The sequence below is a fragment of the Equus quagga genome, chromosome 8, assembly GCF_021613505.1.
Source record: "Equus quagga isolate Etosha38 chromosome 8, UCLA_HA_Equagga_1.0, whole genome shotgun sequence".
In the NCBI taxonomy this organism is placed as follows: domain Eukaryota; kingdom Metazoa; phylum Chordata; class Mammalia; order Perissodactyla; family Equidae; genus Equus; species Equus quagga.
In genome coordinates, this window is record NC_060274.1 from 113448134 (window position 1) to 113464434 (window position 16301).

The 16301-nt window shown below is 45.4% G+C and overlaps 1 protein-coding gene across 1 annotated transcript; it reads left to right on the plus strand.

The window, feature by feature from the left end:
• The first annotated feature begins 76 nt into the window (after positions 1-76).
• Positions 77-16156, plus strand: TMEM140 (transmembrane protein 140). The gene is made up of 2 exons (XM_046669392.1): positions 77-232; positions 14585-16156. The coding sequence occupies exon 2, from the start codon at positions 14622-14624 to the stop codon at positions 15177-15179; it is 558 nt and encodes a 185-aa protein (XP_046525348.1). The 5' UTR covers positions 77-232; positions 14585-14621; the 3' UTR covers positions 15180-16156.
• The last annotated feature ends 145 nt before the right edge of the window (positions 16157-16301 follow it).

Here is a 16301-nt window from a genome sequence, read left to right on the forward strand (position 1 = left end):
CGTCAGCCAGCACAAATGTACCAAAGTTTAAAGAGCTGTTTACTTAGGGACAACAACTGAGAATGTAAGCAGGTCCAAAGCTCAGGACTGCATCTATCTGCCACTGCCCTCTCCATTGTCCTCGTTTCTGGAGCCTGACATTAGGAAGCCAGCAAGAAACAAGAATCAACCGAACCTGATCTCCTGCTCCTCCTTTTTATGAGTATTTCTGTGGGTTCTGCATCTTCTTTTTGTAAGTACCTCCTCTGCGTGCAGTGCAGCTTGCCCAGATGCCTGCCACTTTGTAAGACGAGTTTGTTTTCTCCTCAGACCTTTCACGTTCTAGCAAGGGGCATGGGGAAATTATTGGTAGTCACTGTCTGTGACCTTCCCATGTATGATCTACCCTCATACTCTCTGCTCGCCTTCCCTCCCTTCAGCATCACCCTGTGTGTCTCCAGCCTCAAAAATGGTAAGAGTAATGCCAGTATAACTGATTAGAAACACACAGGGATAACTGTGGGCAGTAGGGTCTTGCACAAAGTCTGTACAGATAAACGTTTGTGGTGTGCAAAGTGGATTGTTCATCAGAAAAAGGCAGCCAAACAAAAGCAGATCACTATGTTATTGGACTACGTTGCTTCTCACACCTTGATGGAAATTCATAGTGGGATTTTAGTTCTGTTGGTACACATCTTAAAAGATTTTTTTTTTAAGTGTGGGCTCTTTTCCTGATAACTTTGATTATGCTTCTTCACCTGTAAAACCAAAGGCTTCTTTGGGAAAGGAAAACAAAATACATGCATGTATGTGGTTCCTTCTTCCCTCATGACGATGAAAGGACATTTTTCAGTATCTTCTCCCTCCCTCCTGTCCCTCCCTAAGTCCTGGATCTGAGCGTCAGTTTATGGAACATGATGTTCTCCTTTCAATTTTTCACATATTCCCCTTTCTCAACTTTGTTCTTTCCAGCTTACTCCCTGCTTTATCTAATTACTAAGGTTTTATGTTTATTTGTTCTATAATTTCACTTTTTCATAAATATAACTCAGAGATACCAGGGCTAACATTAACATTTTAGAATATTTCGTTAGTGTCTTTCTCACAGTTGTACTATAGAGTATGATTTTAGACCTGGTTTTTCTAAAGGTTGCATAGAACTTCACTACCCTGATAGGTCACAATTTAATTCTAATGTTGGCCATTCAAATTGCTTCCAATTTTTTGCCAAAGTAATATGGTGATGAACATACCTGTACAGAAATCATTGACTCCATTTCTGATTGCTGCCTTAGGACAGACGCATAAGTGGAATTATTTGGCCAAAAAGATATGCCAAATTGCCTCCCAGAAAGTTTATGAGAATTTTCACATCACCATCATTGGATGAGAATGCCAGTTTTACTGCACTCTTGGTGTCAAGGGTTTTAACATCTGTGCCAATCTTCCTCTGTTTTATGTGGGACACCACCACAACGTGGCTTGATGAGTGGTGCTAGGTCCATGCCCAGGATCTCAACCCGTGAACCCCAGGCCTCTGAAGCAGAGCACGTAAACTACACCACTGGTCGGACCCTCAAGTATTTTTATCTGCAGTTTTGATAGGGAAACTCATAGATTATTTTACTTGGCAGATCTTTGATTACATTACATAAGGTATGTAATGTTGATGTGATATAGTGCTTTATAGTAAGAAATATATATTTGGTCTTTGCCCCATATCTGGCACAGAGCTCCTAAAACTTTTGGATTTCCTAAGTGATAAAGGGCTAAAGGTATCTTTTTTATTTATAACTACATCTTTCAACCACATCTGAGTCTATGTTAATGAGGTCACTTTTGGAAAGTCTCTAAGGATGGGGGCTGGTTGCCAGGGGAACCAACCATGTGATTAGAGGGTTGGAACTTTTAGCCCCACTCCCAACCTCCAGGGAGGTGAGTGGCTGGAGATGAGTTCAATCACCAATGATGATTTAATCAATCATGCCTATGTAATGAAGCGTCCATAAAAATCCCTAAAGTACAAGGTTGGAGAGCTTCCGGGTTGGTGAACACGCGGAAGTGCTGGCAAGGTGATGCCTGGAAAGGGCATGGAAGCTTCCCCGCCCCTTTCCCCCATCCCTTGCCCTATGCATCTCTTCTATCTAACTCTACCTGTGCTGTATCCTTTTACGTCAAACCTGTAATCTAGTAAGTAAACTGTTTTCCTAAGCTCTGTGAGCCACTCTAGCAAATTAATCAAATCCAAGGAAGGGTCATGGGAATCTCCTAGCTGGTTGGTCAGAAGCACAAATCACAACCAAGACTTGTGATTGGCATCTGAAGGCAGGTAGGGAACATCTTGTGGGACTGAGTTCTTAAACTGTGGGATCTGATGCTGACTCCAGGTAGATAGTGTCAGAATTAAGTTAAATTGTAGGCCATCTATGTGTCAAAGAGAATTGCTTGGTGGGGGAAAACTCCCACACATTTGGTGGAGAGTACAGAGGAGGAAAAAACAGTTTTTTACAGTTAACTCCTTTGCATTTCTTCTTTTGTGAAATATCTCTTCATAGTCCTTGTCCATTTTTATGGGGGTTAATTTTTTTATCTGTTTGCATGAACATTTTATATGTCAGGTATATTAATCATTTCATATTTGTTGCAGATGTTTTCCGTGCTCACTGACTTTTATATTGTTTTGGTTGTACAGAAATGAATATTTTAAATAGTTAAATCTGTAAAATTTTTTCTTTGTAGTTTCCATTTGCTTTTAAGTTCAGAGTGTTCTTTCTCATTCATAAATCAAATATTTACCTTTTTCTAGATCTTTTAAAAAATCGGTTCATTACATTTCACTCGTAGATCCAAATGAAATTTATTTTGGTATGTGGAGTGACATGAGGACCTACAATAGTTTTGTTTTCAGTTAACTAATCAGTTGCTTCAGTATTAGTTAATGAAAAACCCTTTCTTCCACTTAATTATGATGCCACTTTTATCGCATATTAACTTCACATATAGGGCTTTTCTGAGACATTCTCCTCTCTCGAGCAGTTGGTCCAGTACCCCTGCCTTCTGTTCTATTTGGCCCAATCCCCATCCCCCGACCCCGAGTTATTTCTAGGAATTTACCTGGGAGCTGACTCCTGCTTCACGGATTCTGGCCTGCCTTAGGCCTCCAAGCGATACATCTTAAAGTGAAGTAATAAATACAACAAATATCTTTGGAAGTTCCATCTTCAAATATGTGGACAGTATGCTCTCATGAGCACCTGAGATCTTGCAGAGCTTTACTTTGTACCCCTGGGCTCACACCCCCTCAGCTGTAGCTCTGTCAAATGCCAAAAGTAAAACAATTTGGTAACGAGGTTACTCGCGCCTTTATTCAAGGGAAAACAATCTAGGGACGGGTGAAGTACAAGTCCGCACAGGCAGCGGAGACTCTTCCAGAGGGATCCGGGGCAAGAGCACGTTTACAGAGCGTGGGGAGAGGTCACCTGGCACACCTGATGGGCTGGGAGTCCAGGCCTTCCATGTAGGCTGCAGGGCCGCTCTTCTAGGGTCACGTGAGCTGGCTCACGCTGAGTTGGAGGATTGTGATTGGCGTATGTTAGGTTTCCTGGCAGCAGCTTCGGGGGCAGGCTGACTTGGCTTGGATTGGGTGGGCAGGGCCACTAGGGCGGCCCCCATTTTGTGGGTCCTGATATACGAATTCACTTTATTGGCTCAAACCCAGCCTTCAGTAGACTTTGGGAAGTGAATCCCCAGGTCCCCAGCGCTTTTATTAGGACAGGTACCTTTTGTCCACATGGCAGCGGTAGGGAGGTGGGGGTGCTGACGGCACAGTCTCCGGACAGAGCAGAGAACGCGAGGAACGCCATCTCTGCCCTTGCGCCCAGCACGTCGGGCAGCAGAAGGCTGCAGTGGTTGAGGCCAGCAGTGGCCGGGGAAAGCTGTTCGAGGTTCCCAATACTGGCGTGAGGGGTGCACGGGGAGGCCCCCTAGTGTCTGCTACTCCATTTGTCTGTGCTTTGCTTTCTTTGAGTTATTTTGGCGTGGTTTGAAGCCATTTCAAAGCATTACAAACTCTCCAGGTGAGAACCACATCCTCTCTGGTGGCGATGGAGGTGAAGTTTGTGGGAAACTTAACCTCTCTTCCAGCCGGCTCTCAAATACCTTTTGCAGAAGTTAAGGTCTAGGTCTCGTGACTGTCCCTTGTTGTTTACCTCCTCCTCGACTTTTCTTTTGACTGTTAGGTGCAAACTGCATTTCATAGGCCTTGGTCTTTCCAGCAGGCTGCTCGGCAGAATTGTCATAACGCCTGGCATTGCTGCACTCATCCCTGACTCAGCTCCTGTCTGCACTTTCAGCCCCCCATCTGGGGGCCTAGCTCCTGATGTCTGAGGGAGTAGGGCAAGAGTGAATGGAGCGCTTGGCTAGAAGGATATAATCCCGACCTCTGACCCTGGCCTACAAGGTCTCAGGGAGCTTGTTTCTGCTCACCTGTCCAGCCTCATCTCAACCCCTCTCCTCAGTCACTGGGCTGCAGCCTCCCTGACCTCAGGTCTGTTCCTCTCCCAAGCGGGTGTTTAAAACTACTGCACTCTCAGGGCAGCCTGGTGGCGCAGTGGTTAAGTGCCCCTGTTCAGCTTTGGTGGTCCGGGGTTCACCAGTTCGGATCCCGGGTGTGGACATGGCACCGCTTGGCAAGCCATGCTGTGGTAGCGTCCCACATATAAAGTAGAGGAAGATGGGCACGGATGTTAGCTCAGGGCCAGTCTTCCTCAGCAAAAAGAGCAGGATTCGTAGCAGTTAGCTCAGGGCTAATCTTCCTCAAAAACAAAACAAAACTACTGCACTCTCTTTCTGGAAGGCTCTTCTCTTGGCCCAGACCAGGGATGGCCGTTTCACATCCCTCAGCCTCAAAGCAGATGTCTCCTTTGCAGACATTTCCGAGACTCATCACTTCTTCCTGCCAGTTTCTCTCCTTTCCTTCATCCTATGTCTTTCCCAAACCTTTGCAAAAATTATAATTATCTTTTTCTGCTGAGGAAGATTCTCCCTGAGCTAACATCTGTTACCAATCTTCTTCTCCACCCACCCCCCCAACTTGAGGAAGGTTAGCCCTGAGCTAACGTCTATGCCAAGCTTTCCTCTATTTTGTATGTGGGTTGCCGACACAGCATGGCTGATGAGTGGTGTAGGTCTGCGCCCAGGATCAGAACCGTTGAACCCAGGCCAATGAAGCAGAGGGTGCTGAACTTAACCACTGTGCCATGGAGCTGGCCTCTGTAATTATCTTTTTTAGAATATATGTTGGGTGTTTATCTCCTCAACTAGAGTGCAAGCTCGCGAAGGTGGCACCTGGTTTTCTGTGTGTGTTACTGAGTCCCCAGGGCCTGTGACTCAGGGAATCCTACAGAATGTATCAGGATGGAGCCACAGGATGAAATCCTGATCATCAGTAGAGGGGGACTGTGAATCTCCATCGTGATCATAGGAGAGAGGGCTGCAGCAGGAGAACCAAGAGTGACAGCCAAGGGCAGTTGCTCATTTCTAGTACTGTTTTCTTCAAACTCTGCTTTGGCTCCTGTGAATCTTGGCCTCCCATAAACTTGACTGTGGAGCTCCACCAATAAAAACCAAATGACAGTGGGTTCCAAGGTGTAGGCATTTTCTTGTTTTTAAGGACTTTTTTCTCCTTGTAAATTTTTTTTTTGCAGCTAGCAAAGGCTAATAAGCAACAAAACAACTGAACAAATAGCAGGTTAAAATTAATGGAACCATTTAAACAGCCTATTTCAATAGCTAGTTGCATGTGGAGGGAGCAGGACTGATGCCTCTGACTATACTGCAGTCTCTTGATGTCATATTTCTGCTGGTAAAGCTGTTTTTATTTACATGGAAGAGTTAAGTGAATCCAATGGCACAGCATTCCTTAAATGCTTCTGGGAGGCCTGGCCCTGCATTGCGCCCCCGTGGCCCCCAGGCTGCTGCCACAACCTAAATACATGGGAAACACTGCTGTGGCTGGGTTTTGAAAAACAAGAACCTTTGGTTTCTGCCAAAGGAAACATGATGCATTTCCCTTTCTTCTTCCCTTTTTTTTTTGTCAGAGCCACACCCAAACCATGATCACACTAATCCTAAATGTGTTCAGCCAGAGAGAGATTTTAGTATGGGCTGGCAGCCTCGTCTGGCAAGCAGGCACTCAGCCTGGCTCTCTACCCTGTCAGAGTCTATTTTTCTGGCTTTATATGCTAGTATTTTCTTCCCAGGGCTTCACTTCTCTCTCCATTCATGCTACACTCCCAGCCCTCCCCCTCTGCCTTGCTCTTCCCTCATTTTCCCTTTCTCCCCCCAAATCAGCATCATCAGAGCAGGTGCAGCGTATGTACCAAGTGCCAGGCACCAGTGTGTTTGTAGGGATAAGATTAACTCACTTCAGTCTCACAACGTCCCCAGGAACAGGCCAGCAGATGCATACAGATGAGGATGTAGGCACGGGGAGGCTATGTGATATGCCCAAAGTCACACGACTGTGAGTGACAGAACAGTGACACAAACCCACATGGGCTGGCTCCATACTCTTACCACCACATCCTTACATAATGGCTGCATCTTGCAGTCCTCACCACCAGACCTCAACGAGGACAGCTTCCTGGAGTTCAGGTCCTCCAGTGAAGCCCTGTTAATAAACTCCAGCACTATTTGTCTCCCCTAGAATTTCACGCTGACAGGCCGGGTGGCCTGGGCTTAACTTCTCTGAGCTTCAGTTTCCTCTCGATGATGATGATAATTAAAATAGTATTTACTAGGTAATGTCCCATGTGCTGTACATAAATTACCTCATTTAATTTCTATAACATCTACAAAATAATTTCTATTGTTATACCCCTTTTACAAATGAGAAAACTAGGTACAGGGATGTTAAGTAACTAAGGTCACATAGCTAGTAAATGGTAGAGCTGGGATTTGAACCCAAACACACAGCTTCAAACATGCCCAGAACCATTATTCCACACTGTCTCTACCACATGGAGTGTGAATAATGATAACGTCCTGCAGGCCTTGCAGGGTCGTGCACAGTAGAGGCAGATTCTTACCGTGATTACGACAGTCCTGCCTGACAGACCTCACCAACACTGGCTGTGTGAACGTGGGGAAGTTGCTGATCCTCACTAAGCCTCAGTTTCCTTCTCTTGAAAATGGACACAATAATAGTGAATCTGCTCCCATAGGGTTGTCATGAGAACTTAATAAGATAGTACCTACTAATGCTTAGCACAGAGCCTGGCGCAGAGCAAATGCACCAGAGATTTTGAGGTCAGTTTTTAATTATTAATAAGCCCTCAGTCAAATTAGCTTCCTTCTTAGACCCCTTCCAGTGATCAAAGAGAATTCTCGAAGCGAGTTCTTCCCTCTCTAGTCCCCTATAGCTTTCTTAAATCATTAGTGAAAAGAAAGGACAGGAGATGAATTTGTAGCTGATAACCACCTAATAACCTACCTATTTTTTCTTTCAAGCTTCTGTTCTGCAAAATTTGCAAAATGTGTAATGCCTGACAACAGAAAACTTCTACCAGGCAGCCCTCAAGGCCACGGTAGCGACCCCTCTAGTGATGCCGGGTCAGGGAGGGAGCTGCTGCCCTCTGACCTCAGCTGTCACCATCTAGTGTCCATTCTCTCAAGTGGTCTCAAAATGTTCAACTATTCAAGCTGTAGCCTTACATGACCCATCTGAGCAAGAGAGGAACCTTGTGGAAAACTTATATTTAGGAAATGGGAAGAAAAAAGAACAGAGAAGGACCAAAAGATAGAGAACCAGGACAGAGAAGCATGTCAAAAAAATAAACAGAGGAGGAGCTATAGAGAAGCTCTGTGTGCCATTGCTGACGTTCATTCAGCCATTCATATGTCATCCAATAGGTATCTATTGACTGCTCACTATGGGCCAGGTAGTCCTGGTTGTTGGGGCTATAACAGTAAAAGACAGATTTTTGATAGATAGGTAGATGATAGATAGACAGCCAGCCAGCCATAGATATGCATAACAGACAAAAATCCTTGCCCTCATGGAGTTTACATTCGACTAGGGGTGGGGAGGAGAGACAGTAAATAAAATATTTAGAATGTTAGACAGTGATAAATGCTACGGAAGAAGAGCAGGGCAGGGGCACAGGGGTCCCGGGTGCTGGGTGCTGTTGAGGTGGAGGGGGGTTGTTACAGTTTTAAAATGCTAACCAGCGACTGCCTCACTGAGAAGGGGACATTTGAAGAGACCCAAGGGAGGCGAGAGAGGGAGACATGTAACTAATAGAAGAGGATTCCGGCAGGGAGAATGGCAAGTACAAATGTCCTGAGCTTGCCTAAAGCTTTTGGAAAATACCAAAGAAACCAATGTAGAAGGAGCTGAGGGAGGGAGGGGGAGAGAGAATAAGAGAGGAGGTCCAAGAGGGGTCACGTGCAGTAACAGCGTGGGTTCCTAAAGAGACAGGAAGAATGTCAAGTTATTGTTAATGTTGCTATGAAAAGAGGGCACCCTTGATAGCAAGAGTCATCCTTGGTGGCAAGCTCCAGAACATATACACACCTGCCAGGGAGAGCATATATTATTCCTGGTGGAGGAATTCACATGTTCCAGAGTCTAGTCACCACCCTCCTAGAGAAGCAAGTCTAACTAAACGGGACATTCTCTGGTGGCACTCCCATTCCTCTCCAGTGGGCAAGCTGTAAGGGTTTATTAACCACTGAATGAATGAAACAGAATTTCCACTGCTTGTGGATGAGCGGTCACCTGATAGGAAAGCCAGTGTAGGGGTGCTCTCTGAGGCTGGCCTCGGGGCATTACCTGTGACAGAGGCACCGCAGGTGAATTCGGGTAAATGGTTCAAGAAGAGAGTGAATAAACTCCAGCTCTGGATAAAGTCTGCTCACTGAATATCATTAGACATTCAGGCAGGAAGAATGAATTGAAAAAACAGAATGAGGTTTTTTGGAGTTTTTTGGTTGTTTTTGTATAAGACGAAGTAGAGGAGAAGGGAATTTGTGGGGATCTCAGATATTTGGATAAGATGCAAATGTAATATGTAAAACCCTGATTAGGAGCAGTGACAAATTAGAGCTTATAAAATAAGTGTATGATCAAGATTTGTATACAACAGTTATACAATGACTAAGCTACAGATATTTCTGTTGTTGTTAGTGCCGTCGAGTCAATTCCAACCCCTAGCGACCCTGTGGACAGCAGAGCGAACCCTGCCTGGTCTTTTTGTGCCATCCTCTCACTGCTGCCACTGAGTATCAGACAGTGCTCCACTCCTATTCATGGGGTTTTCACGGCCAATTTTGCAGAAGTGGGTGGCCAGGTCCTTCTCACCAGTCTCTCTTAGTCTAGAAGCTCTGCTGAAACCTGTCCACTATGGGTGACCCTGCTGGTATTTGAAAGACCAGTGGCATAGCTTTTAGCATCACAGCAACACGCAGCTGCCACAGTATGTCAACTGACAGACGGGTGGTGTGGTTCCTTGACCAGGAAACGAGCACAGGCTGTGGTGGTGAGAGTGCTGAATCTTACCCAGTAGACCAGCAGATAGATATTTTAGCATATAAGAAAAAGGCACAAAGTCCGCTTGGGAGATGGAGATTGGAGCTACAAACCTCTATGAAAGGGAACAAAGGTATATGGGCAGTTGGTAAGGTTCATTTTGATTCTGCAACTCAAGAGAGCAAGCGGTACTTCAGCCATCTTAAGTAAATAAGTGTCAATAGCAAGAAATGGCCTCCCTGCTCACTCAACCCTTCTCAAGGGTTCCTTATATTCAAGGAGTACCTGCAAACCTGCGCTGGGAAAAAGCTCTCTGATCATGGGTTCTCTGCCTGCTGGGTATCCTGCACGCTGGGTCTGGACAGCCTGAGGCCCTGTCACCCAGCATGGTGGACAGTCAGGGGGACTTTTCATTGCAACAATCTGCCAGAATTCCAGGCTTCCCTCAGACACAACCTAATGAAAATTTCATTGTTTGAATATGAAACCGACAAGAGCATAATTTAGAAGAACAGGATAGGATGTTTGCGTCTCTTCAGCCACCATCCTATCAGCGTGAAAACTTCAGAAGTGCTTAAACTAAAAACAAAAACAAATCAAACAGACAAAAACCCTGCTTCAAATGAATAGTCTGAGAATATTTTCCTTCTGTTTCCCTCCCTGGGAACTTGCTCCCCTGGGGCTCTCAAATGACGAACATCAAGTCAACACACAGACTTAGAGTCTAAATATGTGTCTTGGTCCAGGGGCCCTAGTGCAGCAAAAGGGTTAAGCTTTATTATGACAATTAGGATGGCAAAAGGCTAGCAGCCTTTATTTCTAAAGAGCTCATATAGACTGACAAACACTAAAACTCAAAATGATAAAAAGAAAAAAGAACTGATAGCACTTCACAAGAGAAGAAACAGAGATGGTCAACAAACACTTGAAAAATACTTCACTTTACTCATTAAAGAAAAATAATAACAATGATATGTCATTTGTCATTATCAGAGGTTAAAAGACTTGAGAAGATTCCGTTGGGGAGGAATACTCTATTAAACTGCTTGTGGAAGGATAAATTGATTCACAAACACATTCGCCATAGCACTATTTATAATATTACACAATGATGTCATAAAACATAATATATAAACTATGATATAGCTATATGGAACCATTAAAAGTATTGTTAGGAAACATTTCTAGTGACATAGGGAAATATTCACACAATAATGATGTTTACAAAGTGGGATATAAACACATATTTACGTGATCCCAACTATGTAAAACAATATTATAAAGGAAATGTTGAGTGGTTATTCCTATGACATGAAGTTATAGGTGATTTTCAGTCTTTTCTCCATACTTTCACATATTTTTCTATAATCAGCATGTATTACTTTATTATAAACAGGAAAAGGTTCACCTAAAAATGGCAGCAGTGACTCAGCAGTCTTCTTTTTTGCTCTCTGAAGGAAACCCAGGCTTATCATTAAAAGGAATTAAAAAGCTCATTGTGGTGAGGATGTGATTACTAGAATTGTTAAAAGCTGAAAAAAAAAAAAACAACAAAAAACAGGGCAGGCTCTTTTGACAGCAGAGGAGAAGAGTGCTATGGGGTTTTCTAACCAAATATCCATATACTTTCACTGCAAAACATTTAGAAAAAGAAACTAGGACTAGCCTCCAACCTCTCCACCCATGAGTTCCTGAAGTCTGTCCATATTTCCAATAGGAAGTGTGTGGAAGCCATCCCAACACTGTTGAATATTCATGAGACATAAAACATGGCCCCTCACCTCAAGAAGCTTTGCTTTCTTGTTAAGATACACATGTAAGATATGTACATGAAATAAGTGAAGGATTCTACACGCTATTTTCATTCATTCAAAAAAATATGAGTTCCTACGGTGTATCAGGCACCATTCTGGGGATAAAACGGATAGCAAAATAGATGAAGACTGTTTCTCGGGGAGATTACAGCTGGTGGCAGCAGAGAGTTCTAGCTTTTGGCTAAATCAGTAGTCCAGGAAAGCTGGTGAAAAGTTAGGATTTAAAGAGGCAGAAATCAGGGTAGGACTTTAGGAGTTGGGGAGTGGCTGAGAGGTGGGCAGACAGAAGGGGGACAGCTGAGCAGATACGGGACTAAGCAGAGCAAGAGTAGAAGACCAAAGAGGGCAGGGCCTCACTAGAGAATTGCAAGTTCCAGTTCTAAGTTGTGCGATGGTGGTGAGCCTAAAGCAGCAGGCACAGGAATTAGGACTGAACTCTCTGCACAAACAGAGGTGAGAAGAGAGGACACCAGGGACCGGCACCTCCTCCACATGCCTACCCTGTGCTTCTGGGCTCCAGTTTTATTTTGTTTCACTATCTGTTGACAACCTCCAAAAGGTCAACTGAGAGAAAAGGAGGAAGTTGAAAACAAAGGCGCTGGGCGCCTGGGGGAGCTGCCTTGTGAGGTGGTGATGCAGTCTCCTCCGTGACTCTTTTCTAATTGAGCTCTGTTTTCAAGTCAAAAATGCTGAATAATGATGATTTTTTTGAACCCAAGTGTAACAGGCTTGAAATAGGAGCAATAAAAGGGAACATTTATATAGTCACCCCCAACTCCCAACCTATTGGATCCTGGATGATGGAGGCAAGTCAAACCTTATTTCCTACTGCTAAATGGTAGAAATCAGGGTTCCAGTCCTGGAAGTCCATTCTACCCCTTGAAATATCTAAAGCCGTTAAAACTGTAGATATAGATTTTTACAAACACTTGGTAAATATGCAAAACCATAGAAAATAGGTTCCTGTTGGGAATTTTTCCCATATTGCAGGCTGGACTGGTTAAAACTTCTCATTATACCAGTCTAAAAACCCATAGGCTAAAGATAGCTTTTTTTATACCTGATAAATCTTTCTGTAGCAGCATCATTGCTCCAAGAATCTCCCAACTACAGTCAAATGGGGGACCTTCAGCCTCTTGGGTTTTAACTAATTCAGAGCTTCAAAGATTGACCGATAAGTGCTTCAGAGGGGTAGCTCCCAGGGCCCCCACTAACATGGGCCCCACTCTGACATTTCAGAGCTTCCCCACCAAGCTCCCCTGAAAGAGAAGCCAGGGGCAGGGGACCGTGGTTAGGTGGTGGCAGCATGGATTCAGGCCCTCGCTGCATGCATGGGTTTATGTTTCTGCTTAACAGGCAGCTGCCTCACCACAGGCAACATCCCCAGGTCTCTGCCAAGAGTCAGTGGTAAATCTTTATTCTCATTATTCGCGCTCAACTTGGGGCCTTTGTGGGGCCTTTGGGAGGTCAAGGGCAGAGCCTCAAGAATAGGATTAGTACCATTATAAAAGAGGCCCTGGAGAGCTCCCTGTCCCTTCTGCCATGTGAGGACACAGCAAAAAGACAGCCATCTAGGAACCAGGAAGTGGGCTCTCACCAGACACCAAATCAGTCAGTGCCTTGATCTTGGACTTGCCAGTCTCCAGAACTGTGAGAAATAAATTTCTGCTGTTTCAAGCCATCCGGTCTATGGTAATTTGTTATAGCAGCCCGAATGGACTGACATCGCCCTCTCCCTCACCTGTCCCACATCCTGTTTCCTCATACTAGGTTCTTTTTTTCCATTTGCTCCCTTTCTGTTCTTGTGGAACAAATGTGGGGTGTGGTCAGACAGATCCTCCTGGCCCTCCTGGCTGGCGCACTGAGTGGCAACTCTGTATTTTGGCCCCGGCACCTTGTGTCTCATAAGGCTTGCAGCACTGAGTTCCTAGGCACTTCAGGATGTCTTATTTAACAATGGAAAATTTACAAATACAAAGGTATAGTATGCAGACTACTGTTTTAGAGGCCAGTTGGGAGAAGTCCTTCTGATTAAAAATGTAGTGAAAAGATGTTTCAAAAATTATAAGGATATACAATGTGTACTATATACTACTAGAGGGAGTACAATTAGCAAGTTTTCTTTAGATCAGTTTGGCAATATGCAGTAAAATGATTAAAAAACATTTCTACCCTTGGCCCCAACGATTGCACTTTTAGATAGTTAGCCTAAGGAAAAATCAGATTCCAAACAAGAATCATACAACCGTCTTCCTCGATTATCACTCATACCATGAAAAATGGAAGCAATCCGTCCAATAGTGTAATGAATAATCTATGACATGAACTATTATGCAACCATTGACCATGTTTTTGAAGAATATTTAACAGCTTTAAAAGACGTTTACAATATTCAGTGAGAAAATCATTATGTTCAATGGTATGATTTTAAAAAATACGTCAGCACATAGGAAAAAATATTGGTAGAAAATTAACAGTGGTTCTATGTATGTAGCGGGATAAAAGGTTATTTTTATACATTTTTTCTTTTTAAAAATATTTTCCAAGATTTCTATAATTAACATATATTACTGTTGTCAGGAAAAAATTGTAGACATTTAGAAAGTAATGAGCACTACTATGTGACTTCATTAGCAGGCAGCATCTTGTCTTAACCCAGTAACGAGTTCCCAGAGTAGGGCAGGTAAACTCAGGGGGTCTAGGAGTGGTCCTCAACCCTGGCTCACATTAGAGTGAGTGGCAGAGTGTCTAGAACACACCTCAGAAGTTCTGATCTGACTGGTTTGTGGCCCAGCGATGGTCATTCTTATAGCTCCCCAGGTGGTGCAAGTGACGGACCCTGGGTCCCCGGGCCTTCAGCACCTTCCTCCTCTTTCAGGTCCCAGTAGCAGCGAGCCTTCTCCCTCACCCCAGGCAAAGCCACCCCTCAGTAAGGATCTGAGAAAGTCTCTCACAAATGGTTCCAGTGGCTTGTGGTGTTTAAGCTGCTGCAGCGCCTTTGGCCAGAGCATTCAGTCAGCCCATTCAGGCATTCAGAGCTGCCTGGGAGAGCCTTTCCTCCCCACCTCAGCCCAGAAGGCGGCTGATGACTCATCAAGTGGGTCATGCCTGTAGGTTACCTCAGATTTCTTGTCCTTTGTGGTGAGGGTGAGGGGGTTGCCACAGTTTCTTATGGAATTCCAGAAGGGAGAACATGAGCTTGTGAAGAAACTGGGAGGGAGAGAAGGAGAGTTGGACACTCACTGGTGTGACTTCCCTTCAGGTACCTGGGAGGGCGGCCCTGCAAAGGGCAGGAGAAAATGACCCTCCCAAGGCTGAGGCGGGGTGACCAGCTGCTGTTCCTGGGCATCATGATCCTCATGGTCACGGTCATCTTCCTGCTGTTCTACGCGCTCCTCTGGAAGGCTGGCAACCTCACTGACTTGCCCAACCTGAGAATCGGCTTCTACAACTTCTGCCTGTGGAACGAGGGCACTGGCTCCCTACAGTGCTACCAGTTCCCTGAGCTGGAGGCCCTGGGGGTGCCTCGGGTTGGCCTCGCCCTGGCTAGGCTTGGCGTGTATGGGGCCCTGGTTCTCACCCTCTTTGTCCCCCTGCCTCTCCTCCTTGGCTGGTGCAACAGTAACAGGGGAGAGTGGCAGCTGGCGGTGGGCTTCCTGGCGATGTCCTCCATGCTGCTGGCCGGCGGCCTGGGCCTCTTCCTCACCTGCACATGGCAGTGGGTCAGACTCTCCTTCCAAGGACCTGGGTTTCTAGCTCTGGGCATTGCCCAGGCTTTACTCATCCTCTTGCTTATGGCCACAGTTGTGTTCCCTCAGAGGGCAGAAAAGGACAAGAGCAAACTTGAGAGCTGCTAGTCCTGTCTAAAGGCTTACATGATTGCAAGGGTTCAGTGTGAACTATGCTAGAGAACATGCCAGAGAATTCATGGGCTGGTATGGCTTCTCAGCCATCCTGTTTCATAGCTAATGCTGATCTCAAGCTCTAGCAGATGGGACCCACCAGAGAGGAGGTGGGGTACCTAGTGTCAAGGAGGCTGAGAGGCACAAAGGGCGGCTGGGGCACCTGCGGCTTCTTAGTGTAGAGTTGTCTGTCCTCTGGGACTTGCAAGGTTCCCAAGGACACTCTAAAAACCACGTAGCTCACTGTCACGAGAGTTCATGCTTTAATTAACTGATCCGAGCAAGCCACTCTTAGTTTATCCTCAGGATGGTGGGGAGATAAGGATTCCTGTCCTGGGGCCAGATTTCCAGGATGATCTGCCAAATGCCCAACTGAAACCCTGTGAAGGTTTATGGCGATAAATTGGGAACACTGTAAGAGAGAGCACCTCTGTGTCCTTGGGGCCCTGGTTAGCAAGCTCCTGTCTCCTGTGGTGGGTGGGATGTGATGACCCCTCTCCCATGCTGCCATGCTGCCACTCCCAGAGGCCCAGGAATGATCTGCGAGGGATTCACTGAAGACAGAACATAGGAGCACAAAGAGAAGCTTTGGTGGCTTTGAAGGTTCCCCTGAAAAGGCTCCTGGACCCAAAGCCAGGCAGAGGGTAGTCAGTTGGTCAACCACTCCTAAAAAGAGACTGGGAGTTCAGAGCAGAAGATACCAAATCCTTGGGCAGGGATGAAGGTGACCAGACGAATGGTTCCACATACATACCCCTGCTGCATCCTCCACCTCTCACCCCAGAATTAGAAAGGATATCAGTCCACCACTGACACACTGGGGAATGTCATGTATTTTTCAGCACCTGTCTACTGGAAAACCTGTACAGCAAATGATCGCCTCATTCTATGCCTGTCAAAAGCCACACTGAATACAGAGGCAGAAATATGGACTCTGGTGTGATCTCTTGTCCTTAGCATCTCCTTTGGGGTCCTGTCCCACTCTCCCTTTACAGCTGCCTAGGGACGAAGGCCAAGGCCGCCAAGTGGAAGAAAGGTGGCAGCTCAGGGAGGAGGCCTGTCTGATTGGTGAGGAGG